Here is a 21,152-nt window from a genome sequence, read left to right as displayed (position 1 = left end):
CCTGGTGGTCCAGTGGTTAAGAATCCACCTTCTAATGCAGGGGACGTGGGTTCGATCCCTGGTCGGGGAACTAAGATCCCACATGCTGCAAGGCAATTAAGCCCACGTGCTGCAACTGCTGAGCCCGCACGCCACAACTAGAGAGAAACCTGAGCACCGCAACAAAAGATCCTGCATGCCACAGCGAAGATCCCACATACCACAACTAAGACCTGCCTGACACAGGCAAATAAATAAACAAACAAACAAATAAATAAATAAGAAATAGGGGAACGAATGAGCACAGAGAGGGAGACAGCGAGACGACCTGATCTGTGCTGAGTGCCTTTCTGTACCAGGCCCTCTGACACCTTATTTTATCTAATCTTCCCAAGAAGCCTGTGTGTCAGTTCAGACACCAAGACAGAATTAGATGTGCAAGAAATGTTTGAGGGAAACAACTGTGAGGATGAAGCGGGACTAGGAATGTGCCGGGGAGCCTTCAGACCGTAGTGCAGGTCTGATGCTTGTGAAAGGCAAGAGGGAAGGAAGGGCTGGGTAGGGAGGGCTGTGGCGTCGTCCAGAGAAAATCTCAGCCAGGCTGATGGGGAGGCCTCAAGCAGAGGTTGGGCATTGGAGGAGGCCTGGGTCCTGTAGGGCTGGCCCAGCACTGATACCCCAACAAGCATAGGCATAGGTTGGGAGCAGCTTGGGGCCAGTGCAGCCTCAGCACCAGTGGCCAGTGGGGCAGCTACTGGGACTGTCAGTCATCCATGCTCCCGACACTGGGTTCTCTTCCAGGGGATCTGAGTGATGTGCTTCCCTGGCCACCACAGCCCTGATTTATAGCTGGAACATCAAAGCTCCGAGAGACCACCAGGCAGCAGACAGCAGAGCCAGCTCTGAACCTTGGTCTGTGCCTCAGGATATTAACCCTCCTTGCTCTAGGTACCGGAAACTTGCCCTTAAGAACCACCCGTTGAGGTCCACTGAGCCGTCCGCAGCGGAGGCATTCAGGCAAATAGCAGAGGCCTACGATGTGCTGAGCGACCGTGAGTGATTGGGACTGAGCGTGGAGGGCGGCTCCTCTGTCCCGCGTCTCTGTTAACATCATCCTCACGTCTCTGAGTGTTGGGCTTTCTGAGGGGGCCCAACAGAGAGTAAGCATTCCTCTTCCCTGCCCAGAATCTAAACAAATTGAGAAAGAAAACATAACTGCCTTTCTCCGTAGACACATGCTAAGGTGGAGGACGTGGTGTGGAGAGCCCCCAGATTAGGCTGATGTGCTCCCCTAGTCTCAGTGCAGGACCTTGGGCAGCCCCCCCGCCACATGCCTCATGCCCCACCCATCCCCTGCAAGACTGCAGAGTGAGATGCTTGCTGCCCAGGAAAGAAGGCTAAGGCTGAGGCAGACATGCCCAGTTATTCCCTGATTACCAAGAAGCTAAATCTCCATCTCCCCAAGGACAGCATATGTACAAAGGGACAGAGAGGGGTCTGTGATTAGGAAATCTATCTCCTATGGAAAACTGAAGCCTAGGGAAAGAGATCCCCTGCCCCTGCCCGAGGCAGTGCCCACATGGGTTCCCGAAGGGCTTGCCCTGGAGACTGTAATCATGGATGCTGTGCAGAAGAATGGCCAGAAGATCACTAATGTTTCTCCAGCCCCAAGTTTTCAGGACTTCAGACTCTAAGATTTCAAAGCTCTAGAATTTGGAAGCTCTAGAATTCTTACATCCTACAATCTCAAGGCTCTAGGATTCTATTTACCCCACAAAAGACAGTAGCTGTGATGACTGAGTTAAGCCAAACCCCAGGATGATAACCTGACCCTCAGTCTCTCACTGTCTTCTCCAATCCCCACCCCTCCCCCAGCAAGTTTCAGTCTTTGTCATTTCTCCTCTGGGCTATGGGATCATACCTAGGTCCACCCAAGATGAAATGAAATCCCTAACTACTAGAGTCTCCCTCCAAAGACTGCCAGACAGCAGGCACCTTAGAAATAAGGCTGTTTTCACCCCGCCCCTTCCTCTCTGCCCCATATCCTGCTTCCCAGCCCTCCAGCTCTCTTAGCCCCTATGCTGGATCCCTCCTCAAGGTGACACATATCCACAGCTGTGAAAAGAGGCATCTATGACAAGTTCGGAGAGGAAGGCCTGAAGGGCGGAATTCCTCTGGAGTTTGGATCGCAGACCCCATGGACAACTGGTTACGTCTTCCACGGCAACCCGGAAAAGGTTTTCCATGAGTTCTTCGGGGGAGATAACCCCTTTAATGGTAAGAGGTCCTGCCTGCCCCTTTGCCTTACTGGGAAGGACATAGCTATAGAAGATGCTTTTCTCTGAGTAGTTTTGTTAGTCCATGGTAAAAAAAAAAAAAAAATTATTGTAAAAGAAATTCCAGTCCTCCATTCCTTCCCCAGAAGCAGCCACTCACTGTTAACAGTGTTTGTATCCTTCCAGAAATATTCTATGGATTTATGAGCTTATATTTATATTTACATAGCCTTTTATTTTGTTAAGGAAATGGGACCACATTATATACACTGATTTTTTTTCACTTATATCTTGGAGATTATCTTATTATACATTATATTATAAATAGATCTACTTTATTCATTTTAATGGCTGCATAAGATTTCAACGTACAAGCGTGTGTTAGTGAGATGAATACAGGGATGGATGTGTGAATGATCCCAGGTTTGAGGCAAACTGACAAAGAGTTGATTTCCAAGGCTCTGAATCATCATGCAAGGACAGCTCACCTTTAGACCTGTCTTCCTTCCTGGCTCCAGTTAAGCAACTCACAGAGTCTAGATTTTCATTGCCTGGCTCCCCCAGCCCCTTCTCCCTGGCTATACTACAGCTTGTCTGCATTTCAAAGGTTTCCTCTTCCTCTTCTCCACATTGATATGTTAAGTGGGCTACAGCCTGCTCAGAGGCCCCTCCTACTGTGCATTGCCTGCACCTGTTTGCCAGAGGAAGCTGAGTTTATAAACTCCAGGTGAAACTGGAAAAGCAAGGGACTTGGAGTCAGAGGGCCTGTTTCAAATCCATGCACCACGGCTTATGAGCCGTGTGATTCTGGACAAACCTCTTCACCTCTCTGAAACCTCAGCTTTCTCATTGTTAAACAGCCAGTTCCTCACAGGTCATTATCAAATGAGATGATCTTTATGAAAATGGGCTTTGGAGTCAGAAAAATGCCATACAACGGGCCTATCTCTCCCAGGGATAGGTGCATGGAGAAGAAGCTGTTCAGAGGAGCAAAACCAGAGCTTACAGGGGCATTGCTCATTAGGGAAGGTCAAATTCATGGTATGGGGGTCCCTCATGCAGTGCCCAGGAGTTATACTGCTATAGTGCTTCAACCTAGGGGTTCTTGTGTCCCATCTCCCTGCAGAATTGAGGGGCTTGGCTTCCTGTGACCTGGCTTTTGGGGTGTCTGAGACCTGGCACACCATAGGTCCTGGGAGAACAAATGAATTCAACCGTGCAAGAGGGGACCCGGTAATTCACAGGCCTCTTGATGACCCATCACATCTTTTTTTTTTTTTTGGAATTTTTGAATTTTATTTTATTTTTTATACAACAGGTTCTTATTAGTTATCTGTTTTATACATATTAGCATATATATGTCAATCCCAATCTCCCAATTCATCACACCACCACCACCCACCACTTTTCCCCCTTGGTGTCCATATGTTTGTTCTCTACATCTGTGTCGATGACTCATCACATCTTAAGGGGACAGAGTGTGATACCACCTTGCCCTCCCTAGCCTAAGGTCATTCTAGCCTGCAAAGTTCTTTTTGTGACACTAACCAGGAGGGGCAGAGTACAGAAAATCTTAATTATGATAGTGACCCCTGCAGTTTACAAAGGCCTTCATTAAGCATAGTGGTTAAGGGCACAGGTTCTGTAGTCAAATCCTCCTGGGTTCACATCCCAACTCTAATACCACTAGCTGTGGGACTGTCAGCATTTTGATTGACCTCTCTGGGCCAATAAGATAATATCGCAAAGAGTTGAGAATAGCACCTGACGCGTAGTAAGCTCTCAGCGAGTTTTGGGTTTAGTTATTTTTTTTTAAGATTCTTCTTTGATGTGGACCATTTTTAAAGTCTTTATTGAATTTGTTACAATATTGCTTCTGTTTTGTGTTTTGGTTTCTTTGGTTGTGAGGCACGTGGGATCTTAGCTTCCCGACCATGGATCAAACTGGCACCCCCTGCATTGCAAGGCAAAGTCTTAGCCACTGAACCACCAGGGAGGTCCCTCTGAGCTAGTTTTAGTTCATCATCATCTTGTTATCTGATCCTAATGGTGGAAGGCAGGTCAAGCATGTTACCCTATCCCACAGACTGAGAAACTGAAGCCCGGACAATTGCAGTGCACCTCAAGGGCAGGGGCTCTTTGCACTAGGATGGAAGGTGGGGCAGCAAGAGGGGTTATGGGTGTAGAGCTGGGTAGGGCTAGAAGAATTTGAGGAAAGAGGAGTTTGGGGACATGTTGGTGACATCTCTAATTTGTTAGGGATTAACCCTGTCTCTCCCCATCTCAGCTGCTGACTTCATAGGAATTTGAGTCTGGGGTCTCTAGTGGTCTTGGGCTGGGCTGAACAGGGAGGACAATGGAGCCTGGGGAAGGGTAGGGAGGACTGGCATGTTGTGACTCGCCTCCACAAAAGCTAACAGCACATCATTTCTGGCACTACCAGCCACTGCCACCAGAGGACACTCCTCTCTCCTCTGAGGCAGCCAGAGTTGAGGAGCACTTCCCCAGAGGAAGGGGTGGGGTGGGGGAGGGAGGTAGGGAAATGTGGGTGAAGGGAGTCCAAAGTGGGGGATGAAGCAGTAGAGGGCATCAAGAGATGGTAATCCTTGGGTCTACAGTTGAGGATGTTACTGAGTCCAAGCTTCTACTGCTCGCTGCAGGACAAGCCAATAAATTGAGAGATGAGTTGTTGGGGGCAAGGAATAGCGACTATATTTGAAAAGCCAGCAAACCAAGAAGATGTGGACTCATGTCCCAAAGAACCATCTTGCCTGAGTTAGAATTCAGGCTTCCTTTGTACCAAAAGGGGAGGCGGGGTGGGTAAAGTCACATTTCCTAGCTCCGGTCAGCCTCAGGAGGGGAGGTGTTAATTTCTTCCTTCCTGCAGTCATTCACAGGTGAGCCTGGTCAGGATGTTTCCTGTGAGCTAAACAAGGGTATTTTAGCTTAATGCTCATTACCTAGGAGGTAGGGTTCCCAGAGATGGGTCATTGCATATAATTTAAGCTTATAGGTAGCATCCATTTAGTGATTAACTTGTAATAGAATATAAAGGTTCTTCCCTATTACAAGGACAGCTGAGTCTGCGAGGTGGGAATGGGAGTCTAGGTATTACACTTGGGGACTGAAGAGGTGGGGGGATTGTCTATGAATACGAGTTTCTGGACACAATTTCTCCTACTCCTCACCTCTCCCCACCTCCTGCAGAGTTTTTTGATGCAGAAGGAAATGAAGTGGACTTGAACTTTGGGGGACTCCGGGGCCGAGGGGTCAAGAAACAGGACCCCCCAGTCGAACGAGACCTCTACCTGTCCCTGGAGGACTTATTCTTTGGCTGCACCAAGAAAATTAAGATCTCCCGAAGGGTCAGTACTTGGGAGCCAACTTTTATCCCCTCCAACCCTACTGGTCACCTCCTCCCTGACCCTAACTGGAGACCTCAGGTATGGTCTCTCACAGAATCATGGAATCTTAGATTTGGAGATAGTAGAATTCTAAAATCTGAAGTTTGAAAGGGAAAATTGAGAGTATTAGCCTGGTTCTTTCCTAGTGCAGGAATCCCCTCTGTGTGCTTCTAACTGGGAGGAGCTCTTTCTGTTCTTCTCAGTTCAGCCCCATCCCTGAGGGAAGAGGGAGGGGTCTGGGTGGGAGGAATCTCCTGTGAATTCTGCTCTCTGGGCATTACCAGACCATACCCTCTGGGTTTCATCTGGGTGTCTGCCTCATGAGTAAGAAGGAGCTCTGTGGGCATGGGGGGTGGGTTGGGGGACAGTTCCCAAGGGGACTGGTTGAAGAAGACCCTTGGTGCCCCAGGGTCCAGACCCTGAATTGGCCCTGTCCCATGGCCCAGCCCTGTGCTAGGCACATGAGCAAGGTCACCTCACACCTTTGCCCAACAGAGGAGATGCCAGCTGTAGCCATGCTTTCCACAGATGGCACCCATCTGGGTACATGATTGGAGCATAGATGGATGACATAACAGAGGAATGCTTTGGGTGAGGCTGAGATATGTTGCCCTCTGTGGTCTTTCTCCCTTCGGGATTAAGAGACCTGCCAGAGGCTCAGGGCCAAAGCCTCCGGGGTGGGAGAGGAAGTGAGTGCGTGTTCACTGTGTGTCTGTTAGAAGCCAGGGCCACGTAATTTCTAGGGCTGGAGTTGTGGCCTTGATCAACTCATGGTGACTGCTTGGCACCTCAGGCTCTAACCCCATGACACGCCCTGCCATCCTGGAATCATAAGCTCTTGGTTCCAGTGGAATAGGGTGGGAGTGGGGATGGCTCAGGGCAAGTTATCCCCATTGCTAGAGAACTGAGCTGAGCACAGATTCTGTGGAGCATCCCTCATGTATGTAAAGGCCAGCTGGGAAAATCCTGAGCAAATCTCCCTCCCCTGTCATCTCACTACAGGTGCTGAACGAGGATGGGTACTCCTCTACCATCAAGGACAAGATCCTCACAATTGACGTGAAGCCTGGTTGGAGGCAGGGCACACGTATCACCTTCGAGAAGGAAGGGGACCAGGTGAGAAGAAGGGAAGCTGCCTAGGGACAGTCACTTGGGTTCATGTGGTGGGAAGACTGAGGGGGAAGGAGGCAATGCTTTTTCTTGTCCCTATAAGCCCTGGTCTGGAAGGGAGACCGGTCTGCAGCGTGGGTGAGCTGATCCCTAATGTCCCTTCCGAGGGACAGAGCCTCACACAATGCCTTGGGGATTGGGTAGCCCAGGGTTTCTCCCCATTTTGCAGAGTGAGAAACTGAGGCCTAGAGAGGGAAGGGACTTTCCCTGGGCAAGAGCACCAGAGCTGAAAGGAGAATCCAGTCCTAACTTCAGTGTTCTTCCTGATTTTCTTTAGTGTTTCTCTGAGTAAAGCCCAACTATAGGAGCTACACAGAAACCATTTATTTATAATAATTTTAAATTAAATACTTACTTAAATAAAAATATAAAATTATTGTCCAAGGCATGCCGAATCCTCAAGTCCTGAGAAGAGGCAGGATGATGGTGTCTTTGGAGCCAGAGTGATGAATTCCTCTGCCTGTACTTCTTGCCCCCTTTCTCACTTATGAAACACCTACTTTCGAAAAACCCACTTCAAGACCCAGCTCCAGTGCTCTGGGCATCCTTCCCTGACCTCCTCTCTGGGTCAGCACCTCTCTGAGCTCCCGCCTCTGGGTTCCCTTTATCACATTCTTGAGGCTGCTGAGGATTCACTGTGTGCCTGTTTCCTCCACTAGACTGGAAGCCCTTGTGGGGGTGGCCAGTCTGATCCCTCTGTCCCCAGTGCCCAGAAGAGACCCAGCAGAGTTCTGGAACTTAATGAAGCTTGGCAGGATAGACTTGCAGGCAGTTCTCTGTCCCCCGTACAGTGTTCTGCCCTCCAGCTGCGTACGTCTACTTGGGCTGCTCAGTAGAGGACAGTAATGGGAGTAGAGCAGGATTCTTTGGGGTAGGCTTCTCAGAGGAGAGGCTCTGAAGCCAGACTGGAAAGGCCCTTCCAGAAAACCTGGTCTAATCTCCTCATTGTTCAGAGGAAGACATGGGGACAATAGAGGCAGAAACTTGGCCAAAGTCACACAGCCAATTAGGCCTTGTCATCCCTTGGCTCACCCTGTGCCCAGGGTCCCAACATCATCCCAGCTGACGTCATCTTCATCATAAAGGAGAAGCTACACCCTCGCTTCCGCAGGGAGAACGACAACCTCTTTTTTGTGAACTCCATCCCCTTGGGCAAGGTGAGTGGGCAAAGTGGAGGAACAAGGGGTGGGCAGATCAGAGTGAGGCCCCCCCACCCCGTGGGAGGCCCCGAGGCAAGCAGGCCTCACTCCCCTCTCCCCCTGGTGCATGGCGCAGGCCTTCAGAACATGATAAGTGCCACACAAAATCTTTGTGGCTGTCTTCACTCCTGAGTGTGAGTGGCCCCTCTGCACTCTCACAACCCAAGCAAGAAATTGGGCACCAGCCTAGACTTTGCCGCCCCTCCCCAACCCCACCTGCGGTCAGGCACTAAGTCCTGTTAATTCCACCTCCAAATCTCTTTCCACTTGGTTCACTTCTGTTCAGCCTCACTGTCCAGGTCTGTGCATCTGGGTGTGTGCAGCAGCCCTCTCAGTGGCCTTCCTGCCTTTCTTCTCATCTCCTTCAGGCACTTCCCCACCAGGGTCTTTCCGCAAAGTCATCTGACCTTGCCACACTCCTGTCTAAACATCTTTGCAGGGCATTCAAGGCCCTCTGCTGTCTGGCCCCTGCTGATCTCATCCCCTGCACTCCAGGCACTGCCACTTAGAGCTCCTGACCATTGGGTGCATTCTTTTTCACACCCTCCTTCTCTTGCTTATGCTGGGCCCTCTGCCTGGGGTGCTGTCTGCCCACCTTCTCTAACTGATAGGCTCCTCCTCACCCTTTAAGGGCCTCATCAACTGCTACCAGCACTATGGAGCCCTCCTGCCCCACCCCAGAATGGTTTGGTGGACCTGCCACCTTGGCTCCCACCGACCCCTTTACTTCCCTCTGTCACAACATGTATCAACATCACTCTTATCTCCCAGACTGTGAACTCCTTGAGGGCAGGTAATAGCCTGGCTCACTCATCTATTAGCCCTTGAACATCCTTCTGTCTCCAGTGTGTAGGGCCTGGCACTGAATAGTCTCATAAAGTGCCTTCTAAAGAGAATGGACATGGGGACCTCCCCCACTCCCACCTTTGGCCTTAATGTCCCCTAGGCTCTGACCTGCTGCACCGTGGAGGTGAAGACCCTAGATGACCGTCTGCTCAACATCCCCATCAATGACATCGTCCAGTGAGTCCATCTGCTTGGGGCCCAATACACAGAAGGGCTGCCTGGTCCTTAGAGGATGTGTTGGACAGGCTGGCCTGGTATAGTTGTTCAGGTTGTACCCAGCACAAAGCGGTGAGAGAGACTGAAATCCAGCCCCCTCTCTGGCCAAGCTGCAGGCCGCATTCACTTTGCAAATGAAGTGCCTTTTTCTAACTTGCATGAAGCCATTGTGGAGGCCAGAGGCCCCCTGTGTTGGGAAATCCTTGTTGCCTTCATCCTCTAGAAGTTCTAGAGTTCTGAGTTGCATCTCCTAAGCCCTCTTCCAAGCAAGCCCCTCTGCATGGCAAGCTCAGCAGCCCAGCACTCCCCCACCCCAACCCAGGGTCTGCTCCTTGTCCTGTTTCCCATCTAAAATGGGATTCCTGGAATCCACCATCAGAGCCTCAGTGTAAATGGTTTTCAGGTAGCAAGTTGTCTGGAACAAGCCAGTCTCCTCTCCCCTCCCACTGGTTCTAGAAGGTGCTGACTGCCCCGCCTGAGGTTTTCTGGGCATGTGCAGGTGTGCTGCTCTGGGGTGCCCTCTGAGCCCCCTTCTTTCATCTTCCCGTCTCAGCCCCAAGTACTTCAAGAAGGTGCCAAGTGAGGGGATGCCGTTGCCAGAGGACCCCACCAAGAAGGGGGACCTCTTCATTTTCTTTGACATCCAGTTCCCCACCCACCTCACACCCCAGAAGAAGCAGATGCTGCGCCAGGCGTTGCTGACATAACTCTGGTGGGCTAGGGACTGGAGCAGGGGGAAGAGGCCTGACCCCACCCCTACCTCCAGCACGGGGTGTGCATGAGAGCCAGCCCACTGCACAGGCATGACACGAGGACCGGATGGCATGGGATTTTAAACTGATACAATAAAGTTTTATTTCCTGTCCTCCAGCTACACCCAAGAGAGTGTGTGTTGGAAGGAGAAGAGCTTCATACAGCCCTCCTTGTGGAGCAGAGGGAAGGGCAGGGCTCAAGAAGCTGAGGACCTGGGACCCTGTCCTGGCTGTGTGAGCCTGGCCAGGTCCCTGAGGTTTCAGAGCCTCTGTGCTCCCACCTTGATAGCGTGGGGCAATGCTGCATCGTCTCTGAGGGTCCCCAGCTCTATTTCTCATGACACACGATCTTTGGAAGGGCAGTTTCTAGTGTGATATAGTCACATTGTACTCAGGAAAGCAAAGCACAAAGAGAACAAATGGGAAATCCACCTCCCCCAAGTCCCAGGCTTAGTGAGGGCAAGTCAGGTTGCTTCCCATCCTCCAGTCATACCCTTAGGAGGCGGTATAACTGCATTGGGTGGGACAGGCTGAGACCTCCTTGTCTCAGGTCACACAGAGCTCAGTGGCAAAGCGGTCATCAGAACCTTGAAGGCCACTTCCCACAGCCTCACTCTGCTTAGATTAGAGGCAGCACGAAGGACACAAGTGCTGGAAATGGCTTTGGTTTCTGCCTTGCCTGGGCTGCCTCTAGGCAGGGTCTTAGAACTGGGCTCTGCTCCCAATCCTGCCGCTGACCCTTTGGATGTTATTATCCATCTTGTTAGTAAGGCAGAACCCATAACCCTCCTCAGGCAGCTCATTGGTGTGAAAGTGCTTAGTGAACTCACTGCTTAGATTATCAGGGTTACAGCATTGCTACCAACGTGGCCTGGGGGAGTGCCAGCCTCCAAGCCCAGCTGGGCCTTTGCAGACCACACTTGCTTCCCCAGCCTGCCTTCCATCGACAGTGCATCACGCACCTACCTCTTCTGTGCCAGGGGAGGTGCCCTTCACTTGAGTCTGGACTTGGGCTAGGAGAGATCCAAGCTTATGACAGAGAGGGTGGCCACTTTTGTGAAGTGACTTAAGAGGTGCCAGAGGGAATTCCCTGGTGGTCCACTGGTTAGGATTCCGCACTTTCACTGCTGAGGGCCCAGGTTCAATCTCTGGTCAGGGAACTAAGATCCTGCAAGCTGTGCGGAGCAGCACTCGCCCCCAAAAGGAAAAAAAAAAGAGGTGCCAGGAAAGGGCCCCATAATATCCATATTGCTTGGATTCCACCATTTAAAGAATCATATTAGCTTAAGGTTTCTTTCTTAAATGGGGGCTCAGTAGCACCAGCCAGCCATTTTTAAACCATCAGGGAGAAAGCAGCAGACCTTGAGAGAGTCTGACCCAGGGTTTACTAAAGAATGGGGGCTTTGGAGTTAGATGCACCTCAGGTGTTCTACTTAACCAGCTGTGTACCCGTGGGCAAATCACTTCACCTCTGAGGCTATTTACAATCCCTATCTTGCAGGACTGTGGAAACCAGGAGTGAAGCAGACTCTGCCCTGAGGCAGGACCCAGGTGGAGAGGTGATGGTAGATGCCGTTTTGAGAGCAAGCAAGTGGGTGAGGGCCTGCCTTGTGAAACTTTGGTGCTCCAGCTCTCCTCTAGGGCAGCAGCAAGGCCTGCTCTTAACCTCTTCCTCATGGTGAGACTCTCAGGCCTGTGAGACCCATTTATGAGATTGTTGTTATTACCTCAGTGTGGTCTTCAGTGCTACCTTGTGAGTCAGGTATTTTATAGGCATTAAGGGTTGAGGAGTTGTTGAGGCCTCCTGGTATGCTGTCCAGTGGTGCCTACCACCTTTCCCAGCCCCTCATTGTCTCAGGGTTATGCCTAGAACCATGATGAAGTCTGGTGGCCTCATGTCCATGCCAGTGTCCGAAACACAAGGCTGGTGAATGAGGCAGCTGACAATGCCTAAGGCAACAAATTGCCCCTCAGTCTCCTCTGGTGCAAAACAAATCCTGCCTCAGAGGATTAATGTGAGAATTCAGGTGCATTAAGCACACTGACTGGGTCCTCCACTTACGCTGACTCCCTGCCACCTTCACCCCGGCTTGACTCATGGCACCCAACCCTGTCCCTCTTGGGGACTATAAGACCTCAGCTCAAAAGTAAGGTGAGGTTGTAAATCAACTATACTTCAATAAAAATAAAAAGGTGAGGAATCCTGGGCCCTCTTTCCTTCCCTACAACCCTAATATCCTGGACCCCTTGCCCAAGCACTGAAGGGCCCAGCCTCCAGCTCTGACCAGTGGGGAAGGCACAGTAGCACCAGCTGACTTAAACAGGAAGGTCATGTTCTCTGGGCTTGGCTCCACAGCTGCCCAACAGGATTCCTGAAGGACCCCAGATCCTAGGGGAAAATGCACAGGGGGAGGGAGGAATCTGAGTCCTAGTCCCAGTTCAGCTGCTGATTTCCTGTGTCCTTGCCTGCATGACCTGTCTCAGCCTTTAGCTTCTTCAGACATCTATAAAATGGGCCTGGATGGCTTAATTCTAAGGGCCCAGCCCTTCACGAGATGCCTTGGGATTCTGGAACCTCACAGAGTCCCCTAACCCTTGAAACAGAAGTAGGCCTGCCCACCTGCTTTCCTGACTGGAGACAGATGGTAGGAAGAGGGACAGGGAGGCTGACACACCTGGTTTGTCACCACCTCTGGGATCTCTAGCCTGGGGTGAGGGTGAGACTCTAAATGGAAACACTCGGGCTGAGGCTGGATGTCTGCACTACAGCCTGTCCCACCCAATGCAGTTATACCGCCTCCCAAGGGTATGACTGTGGAGGATGGGAAGCAACCTGACTTACCCTCACTAAGCCTGGAACTTGGGGGAGGTGGATTTCCCATTTGTGCTTGAGAATCCGCCTGCCGATGCAGGGGTCACGGGTTCGTGCCCCGGTCGGGGAAGATCCCATATGCTGCGGAGCGGCTGGGCCCGTGAGCCATGGCCGCTGAGCCTGCGCGTCCGGAGCCTGTGTTCCACTATGGGAGAGGCCACAACAGTCTGAGAGGCCCACGTACCACAAAAAAAAAAAAAAAAAAAAAAAAAAAGCCTACAGCATCTAAGGTTCCTAAGTTCCTCTAAATCTTCCAAGCAGCACACGAGAAGCAGGGCAAACAGGAAGACTCATTTTGCAGATTAACAGGCCCAGGGCCAGCTGGGGGGTTGGAAAGGCAGGTACTGAAGTACCAGACACTGGTGAGTGAAAGCTCAAGTGGTCTGGCGAGAGAGCAAGGCCACTGCTGACTCCAGGCCGCTCCTTTACTTGCCATCTCAGCCCTGACCTGGTCTGGAAAGAGTAGACCGGATGACCTCCACCCAGATTGCTGGAGGAAGATGGGTCACACCCCCACTTTCCAAGTCAGGTGGCTCCTCCCCTGCCTACCAGGTGCCACAAGGGCCCATTAGACCAAGACCTCTGGTAACAGAGAGAAGGAGAAGACGCCAAGGTTGAGCTTGTTTTATGGGTGACGTGCTAGTCGGGCTCAGGGGCAGGAGGCAGGACGAAGAGTCAGGCTGAACTTCTCAAGGGACTGAGGGCTTGAGATGCTGGCTGGTGCCAGGCTTCACAGTGTCAGCTGGGGTCAACTCCATCAGGACTGTGAGAGGCAACGGGGAGCTGAGGGGTGAAAATGTGGGGAGAGGGAAGGGAGGTGGTGGGAAAGGGAGCAGAGGGAAGGGGTGGGGAGAGAGGGAAGGGAATGAGGGGAGGAGGAAAAGGGAAGCAGGGCCAGGCTGCAGCCAAAGCCAGAGGTGATCAGCAAGGGAGGCTCAAAAGGGAGCATCCTAGGAAGCACAGGCAGCCATGAGGGCCCGTTTTAGCTGCTCATAGGTGACGAACATCACCACGTTCCAGGAACCCAATCGGAGAAAGGAGGGCATGAACCTAGAGGGGAGAAAACAAAGGTCATCTCTTTCACCGTGCTGGGCCCTGGCATCCAATCCAACACAGATGCTCTGTCCCAAAGGAAGCTGGGAGGGCCCAGGGAATGGAGCTGTGGCCTGTGAGCAAGAGTCCCCTGTGAGTCTCCATTTTAACACCCACAAAGTAGGCATGATAACAACTCTTGAGAGGAAGGAGTTAAGAGCACGAGAATGCCAGGACCAGGATCAGAAATAGTTTGACATGTGGTTGCCATAGCAACCACTCAGTTCTGGGTGGTTCTCTCCCACCTGTGTGATAGGTACAGGTGGCCAGGAGGCCTAGAATTGAGTGGGGTGGATCAGAGGCTCACCCTTTGTAGAAGGCTTGGGGACCCTCCTTCTGGAGCATGGTGAGGGCGCAGTGGCCAGCACTGCGGTACTGGCATAGGGCAGAGTTCATGTATCTCGTCTTGACCACATCCACAGGGGAGGCGATGATGGTGGTGCAGAAGCCTGCTCCGAAAGCAGAAGTGAAGTGGCAAGGGAGGTCATCTGCCAAGGAGGAGCAGGGGAAGCAGTCAGGACACCTCACACCATAATTCCAGAAAGAAAGAGATGATTTAAGTAGCTAAGGTCTCATGGTTTTAGAGACACAGAGACTGCAGCTGGGACCTCTCCCAGTGTCTCTGAGAGTCACTTTGCCAATCTAGCCTCAGTGCCTCAAAGTGCAAAGTGTAAACTTCACCCCAGTTGGCTTCAATTCAGTGAAAGAGAAACTCACTCCATAAGCAAAGGGGAAATGTGATGAAAAGATGTGGTCTCCAGGCAGACCCACACTGGTTCCTGGTTTGGGGAAAGGTGAGACGCAGCATCATCTACCCCACCTGTCATTAGGTTGGCCTTCAGGAGAGTGTCCTTGATGAGGTCGTAGGTCACCAGCTCAGCACAGTTGACAATAGCATTACGAGCGACATTGGGAGAAGTCCCTGCAGAAAGAAAGGGTGCCTATGTGAGACCAAGGAATAGGGGAAGAGGAGTGTGGGGAAGGGAAAACACCTGGTACACACCTTTCCAGAGTCCCCGAAACCCTTCCTCTCGGGCAATGGTCTTGTAGGCCTCAATGGTGCTTTGGTACCTCCAGCCACCTCCAGCCCGGGCCTGCGCTTGGAATCGGACCTTTACCACATCTGTTGGCTGGGCCACGGCCACAGCCAAGGCACCTGTGGTGCTGCCTGCCAGGAGGTGGCTCCCGATGCCAGCATCTGTGGGAGAACCATGGGGGTCAGTTGCCAGCTCATTTCCACCTCTCCTCACCAAAACCACGTCACTGTCATTTCCTGTCTTCACTGTAACCTTTCGGTAATAAGACTCAGACTAGCTCTGCTCTAAGAACTTTTTGCATCATACAATATATCACTAGGAGTGTCTACTATGTGCTGGGCACTGGGACAGAGTGAGGAGCAGGACAAAATGAGACTTAATGCTTTCTTTCATAAAGCATTTTCATTCACTTCATTTTACCTACTCAACAGACCTGAGAAATCAGAATCTTTTTTTTTTTTTTTGGCAGCGCTGCATGGCTTTTGGGATCTTAGTTCCTGACCAGGGATCAAACCTGGGCCCTGGCAGTGAAAGTCCTAACCACTGGACTGCCAGGGAATTCCCAAGTATCATTTCCATTTGACAAATATGAAAGGCTCCGAGAGAAGTGGCTTTTCTCAAGGACTGGGATTCATAGGACTTGGGTTCTCATCCCTGATCTACTTCTCCCTGCCATGTTATCTTGGGAAAAGTCAACCTTTTGATCTGGGTTCTCATTTTCCTCACGTGTAAAGTGGAGGGTGGGCATGGCATGCTGAGAAGGTGAAATGGAAGAGTGCTGGCCTTGGAGGCACAAGTCCTGATTGTGTTTTCTTTCTGGCTCCCAATTATCTGCCCTTGGCCAAGTCCCTCCCGCCTGAGCAAGCCTCAGCCTCTTCATCTGTAACACGGGGATGATACCACCTGCTCCCGAGGTGGTTGTGAGGACTGTCATGAGATGATGCCCTACTCGGAGCCTGGCACAGCCCAGGTGTTCAGGAATCATTAGAAGAATCAGGGACCCTTCTAGTTCTCAGTTCCTCTTAACTGAAATTCCTCCTAGAGGTCTTGGGGCCTAAAGGAACTGTGCAGCTAAAACAACGAGGATCAACCATCACTGAGAAGAGGCCAAGAGGCCTATGGCCCAGCTCCACACTCACGCTCAGAGCCCTTGGTGTAGAACTGCTTGACAGAGTCGTAGAGGCCGATGCGGATGGAGGCGAAGCTCATCTGGCGCTGCAGGCCGGCGACCAGCCCTTTGTAGAGGCTGCGGGGGCCCTCGGTGCGCACTATGGTCAGGATGGTGCCCAGCACCCCACGGTACTGGGCACTGGCCGCAGCCTGCACTGGCCCCTGCCTTTCTCCTTGGATCTGCAAGGCCAAGGCAGGTGGTTGCCCTGGCCACCTCCTTCCATCCCTATGCTCTAAAATTTACAGCCCCCCAAAACCCCACTGGCTCTTGAGGAGTCTGTGTCTTGGAGAGGGAGCAGACTAGCCACCATCAGAACCCCAGGCTTCATCTCCTCACCTGTAGCCGGACTTTAGCAGTATCCAGGGGAAAGGTGATGAGATCTGCAATGCAGGCAGCTGTGCCAGCCCCCAGGAACTTCACAGTGGCAGTAGGGGGCATATCTGTGGCCTTGAACCCAACCATAATGCCAATTCCTGCTACCTCCCAGGAGATGAAGAAAAAAGACGGGGGCACCTTCAATCAGCAACAAGACAAGACAGAGGAACTCTGCTGGAAATCTAAGCCAAGGAGAGAGAAGGTCCATCAGAAGCCGAAGCTCCAGACACCCCCTTCTCACTACCCCACCCCACTTTCCCTGATGGCACCACCTCCCTAAGCAAGGACCCAGAACTGCCCCTGGAGGGCAAATAGGAGTGAGCTCCACAGGCACTCAAACAGGGGCTGGAGAAGCAATTCATTCCTGAGAAGTCCTCCCTTTCACCACAAGGAGTGTCTGGATCACAGCTATCCTAGTGCTACTTCACAAACAGGCACTGGCCCAGCCCTTTGTCTGCTGGGTGCAGAAATTTCACTGATGCCCACATTCCTGATTCTGCAGATCTGTTTAGAGGGCAGACAGAAGTGGGGAAAAGGTTTCAGCTAGACCAAGACCTGACAGGCACAAACCCAAAGGCTTATGTCCTGGATGTCTTAAGCAGGAGAGGTTCCTATGGGTCTTGAACTAAGTCTAGAAGAAAAGGAGTGAACAAGACCTATTCAGCTCCTTCAATTCAGTCTAATTCTCTTCCTCACCAGCCCGCACACAGCTTGGGCTCTCTAGAGTCACTCTTTCAAGGAGTCTGCTTTGCTGAGCACTGGCTCACTGAGGTGTAGGAGACAATATCTACTCTAGAGGGGAGCTTACTGTCTGGCACAGGAGATGGACAGATGATTCAAGCTGCATTTGGGGCTTGCAGAACATAGTCTCAAAGTGCAAAGGAGGGAACATCCAACTCCACTGGGAGAGAAGAAAGGGTGGGTAATCAGAAAAGACTTAGAAAAGGTAGCATTTAGCTAGGCCTTGAAGGATACTGAGCAATTCTCAGGGCTGAGAGTAAGTGTATAGGTGCTGTACCCACCCCCACCCTGGGCCTACTGTGTAATACAGGGAAAACTATTCCCTCTCTGGTCAGTTTCCTCTCCTCCTATAATATAAAGGGATTCACATCTTCATAAGAGGTGGGGATGTGGAAGTGCAGGTCAGAGCTATAGTGACAAAGGAAACCAAAACCTCCATTTTGTTCTCAGAATTGGAACAACACCTTCCTCCCCTGCCTTGGGAGGAAGTGAGCCCAGCACCCCAGTGGAGCGGGGTGACCTACTTCTCTCCCGAGTTTCTTTCTTTCACTACATAGGAGTGGCTGCTCTGAGCCTAACCTAATTGGCTGCCCCCATTGCTGGGGCCAGGAGGAAAGAGCTGGCCAGCCGAGGAATGATGTGGTGGCAGTCAGTTGTGAACACACAGACCCATGGAAACAAAATGCTCACCAGGCTTCTTCCTCCTGGGCTTCTCATCCCAGGTGGCTGGGCAAACAGGGAAGTCTAAAGGCTACTCACCACTCAGTTCCTGGCCTTATTCATGCTTCCCTGGAGCCTGGCCCACAGGAGGCTCAGTGAAGACTGGCACTCAAGCAGCAGAAGGGGTTGATGAAGGTGTTCCAGAACCCCCAGCATCCCTGCCCTGACATCCTCGTTCCCCAGGAAGTGCTCCACACCTTTCCTCCCCGCTCTGCCTGGCACATTCTATTAGCTCACTTACTTGTCAGTGCAGCCCTGTGAGGTGGCTGCCCTTACTTCCATGTTTCAGAACAGGGAACTTAGTAAGCGTCCTGTTTGCAGGCTCCAAAGCTTATGCTATTTGCTTTGCACTGTGCCCAGCTCATTTCTTTCCTGCTGTTTTCTCAGCCCCAGGCCTTTCACGAGGAGGTCCAACACCGAAGTTCTCTCATGACAATGTGACAGTTCTGAGAAGGTTCAGGCAAACGGCATTCCCTTCTCTGGGCATCAGAGACATGATGACATGAGTCAATCATGGCCTAACCTTGATCTGGGTTGCAACGTGTTGTGAGGGCCAGAGAAGAATAAGGCCCAGCCCCTGCCCACCTCAGAGACAAGTACAAAGGCTAAGTTGCCATTTTGAATGTTGCCTTGGGTTTGCCATAAGTCAGGTCCTTCAGAGGCATGGGTATGAAGGCAAAGGTCTCTGTACTAAAGACCATACTAAGAAGATTAAACTAAGGCCTAACGAGAAGGAGTTAACTATATTACAATCCCCAGCAAATAACCAGTTTCACTTGATTACTAATTGCAATCTTAAGGATAGTCAAAAGCTTGAGTCAACGATATGTAGTTAGAACAATAGGTTCCTGTCCTAACTCTGCTGCTGAATCCTAGGGTGACCTGGGGCTAATCACTGTCCCACCTGGGCCTCAATATCCTCCTTTGTAAAATGGGGATTACCATCCTTGGATTGTCAGGTCAGCTTAAGGGCCAGAACGAGACCAGGGATATATGAAAGTGCTTTGTGAACGCTAAGAGTGACTTTACTGGGATGGTGGTGCTAGTTATTTGTGTTAATGTCCTGCTAAACCTGCCCCCAGACCACAGGGCTGAGGCAGTAGAAGACCCCTCCCTTAGAATGGACTCTTACCCAGCTCTGTTAGATCTCACGCTGAGGCCTTCAAGATCAAGCTTCTCTAAAGGCATCCCATTCTTCAAAGCTGCCAGTGGCTATCACGGCCTGATCCCTTTGGTTTTCCATAGAAAATGGCTGGGAGATGAAACACCTAATGGTCATACTATGTGTCCTGCAGGTGAGGGCAAAGGAGGAGAGTTTAGAAAGGGAAATGGACCTTAAAGGACCACACCCCAGCAAGGAAAGGGCCATCTGTCCAAGGCACATAAGCCCACTCAATCCTTATCAGGGGGGTGTGAGGGTAGGGAACAGGGTCCATTTCCCACAGGGCAGCTGGGGACTAATTAAGTGCACACACTGGAGGAGGGGATGAACCCAGGAGTCCTCCCTCCCCCGTCTGCTCTCTTAGTATCACACATTGCTCTGTTGCAGATTTCTCCTTCAGTGGAACTCAGTATTGTGGAGAAGCGTCCTGCAACACAGCAGACTCTGGTGAGTGGGAGTGGGGCGGTGGGGGGGAGTCATGATGGGTCAGAGACTCGCTGAGTCAACTAGGGACAACAGCGGGGCTGCAAGGAGGTTAGAGGGGCTGAAGCAGGCCCTGCTGAGGCTGCATCAAGCAGCTCAAAGCCTCCTGCCAACAGAAAGAGCCCCAGGAATGGCCTGGGGCCTCCTGGAGTGGGAGAGGTCATTCTGGTCTTCGCTGAAGGTCCCCCACCCCGGCCGAGGAGAGGAAGTGGAAGGGTGAAGGCTTATATTACAGCCATTTGAACGCGAGAGGTAAAGAACAAAAAAGCAAGACATGAAAAGAGTGAAAGAAGAGAGATAAACAACAAAAGGTAAAATACAAAACAGGGTGGGAGGCGAGGAGTGAAATTAAAGGTGGCGCGCGGGTCCCTTCCGCCGGGGTAGCGGGAGTAGGGCAGGTATAGCGGGCGCAGGGCGCAGGGCTGGGGCGGGGCGGGCCGGGGCCGGGCTCACCGGGCCGCAGGGAGAACAAGCGAGTACTGGCAGATATGTCTGTCGGCGGGCGGAGCGCGCATCCACGGAGAGCAGACTGTTCTCGATCCAAAGGCGCGGCCGGGCTTGCAGAGCGGAAGGCAGAGGGTGCGGCGCGACTTCGATCTACGGGGCGGGGCCTGCGGGCTCCGAGGGCTGGGAGGAGGCCCTTTAGCTGCCGCATTTCCGCAGAGACCGCCACGCCCAGGGTTTTCTCCGCGCCTTCCTCCACTTCCATTTTCGGGAGCTGATCCCAGCGTCTGCCCCTTCGTTCCCCCATAGAGTTACCCCTCGCCCCGCCAACTTCATTGTGAAGATGTCAAGACTGACTCCCGGAAAGCAGCAGAGGCTGCCCAGGGTCGTACACGCCTCTGGCCCCTAGCCAGGGCTCTGTTTAACAGCGCCCAGAGGCTCGGGTTGAAGAGCACTCTCTCCTTTCAGGGTCGCAGTCCGCTGGTCCCAACTCAGCCACCCGTGATTCCGCAAACCGCCCGCTCTCCCCAGGTGCCAGCGCAGGCCCCGGCGGGGCGGGGCCTCCCTACCGGCCTCCCTTGCGATTAGTTAAGGGAGCCGTGGGGCCAGAGGAAGGAGCCAATCTGGGCTGCAGCAGCAGGTGGCCGATCACCGCCAACGGCCGTTGGGCGCGGCTGGGTTTCCGGCTGTCTCCGGGTCTTGTCCTGGGCTCCCCGGGGACTTCAAGACGGGGAGGGGTCACGAAGCGTGACGCTCTCGCCCCCACTTACAGAAGAGCCAATGGTCAGGAGGCCCTCGAGTGAGGAGGCCGAACAGGGCGTGGACCTGCTGCGTGTCTAGGCCCCGGCATGAGAAAGGGATGGTAGGCGGTGAACCGGGACTGGGTCGCTCTCAGGTTGTCGGTGGTCTTATGGGGGTGACAGACACGTAAACAACCGGTAATTTTGTCCTGTGGCCGGACAAACACGTGCACGTGGAGTGTAGAAGCAGATAGTCTATGTTCGCCCTTGGACTCTATGTCCCTACTTTTGTGTACCTTCTGACCCCCTCTACCTCTTTTCAGCCTTGTCGACTGTCTGGGACTGTTGTATTCGTGGAGGTCGTGGAAGCCATATCGTTGACTACATTGTAAGCTCTTCTAGAGCACGAAGCTATTTCCTATATTTTAAGTATCACAACCCTCTAAGACCCGCTTTAGATGAGGACAGGGACC

At 52.1% G+C, this 21,152-nt stretch overlaps 2 protein-coding genes across 13 annotated transcripts in view; one reads left to right on the top strand and one right to left on the bottom strand.

Moving 5' to 3' along the window:
* DNAJB13 (DnaJ heat shock protein family (Hsp40) member B13) overlaps positions 1-21,152 on the top strand; it is an 83,061-nt gene that overhangs the window by 17,044 nt on the left and 44,865 nt on the right. For 4 of the 12 annotated variants that reach the window (XR_010841410.1, XR_010841408.1, XR_010841407.1 and 1 more), the window contains exons 2-8: positions 928-1,031; positions 2,095-2,256; positions 5,463-5,620; positions 6,662-6,775; positions 7,873-7,986; positions 8,975-9,051; positions 19,400-19,459. Coding sequence is in view for 7 of the 12 variants with exons in the window: in XM_067038540.1 (XP_066894641.1) it covers positions 928-1,031; positions 2,095-2,256; positions 5,463-5,620; positions 6,662-6,775; positions 7,873-7,986; positions 8,975-9,051; positions 19,400-19,459 (789 nt within the window). In the remaining 5 variants the exon portion in view is untranslated. The other 8 variants (XM_067038539.1, XM_067038538.1, XM_067038536.1 and 5 more) reach the window with 8 other exon arrangements.
* On the bottom strand, positions 13,324-20,632 carry UCP2 (uncoupling protein 2). The gene is made up of 8 exons (XM_059070854.2): positions 19,949-20,632; positions 18,983-19,139; positions 16,351-16,571; positions 15,983-16,193; positions 14,810-15,004; positions 14,627-14,728; positions 14,114-14,294; positions 13,324-13,764 (listed from the first exon to the last, which is right to left on the bottom strand). The coding sequence occupies exons 3-8, from the start codon at positions 16,474-16,476 to the stop codon at positions 13,665-13,667; spliced, it is 915 nt and encodes a 304-aa protein (XP_058926837.1). The 5' UTR covers positions 16,477-16,571; positions 18,983-19,139; positions 19,949-20,632; the 3' UTR covers positions 13,324-13,664.

This window comes from Kogia breviceps, chromosome 7, assembly GCF_026419965.1.
Source record: "Kogia breviceps isolate mKogBre1 chromosome 7, mKogBre1 haplotype 1, whole genome shotgun sequence".
NCBI lineage: Eukaryota > Metazoa > Chordata > Mammalia > Artiodactyla > Physeteridae > Kogia > Kogia breviceps.
This window is presented reverse-complemented; position numbering and strand designations above follow the sequence as displayed.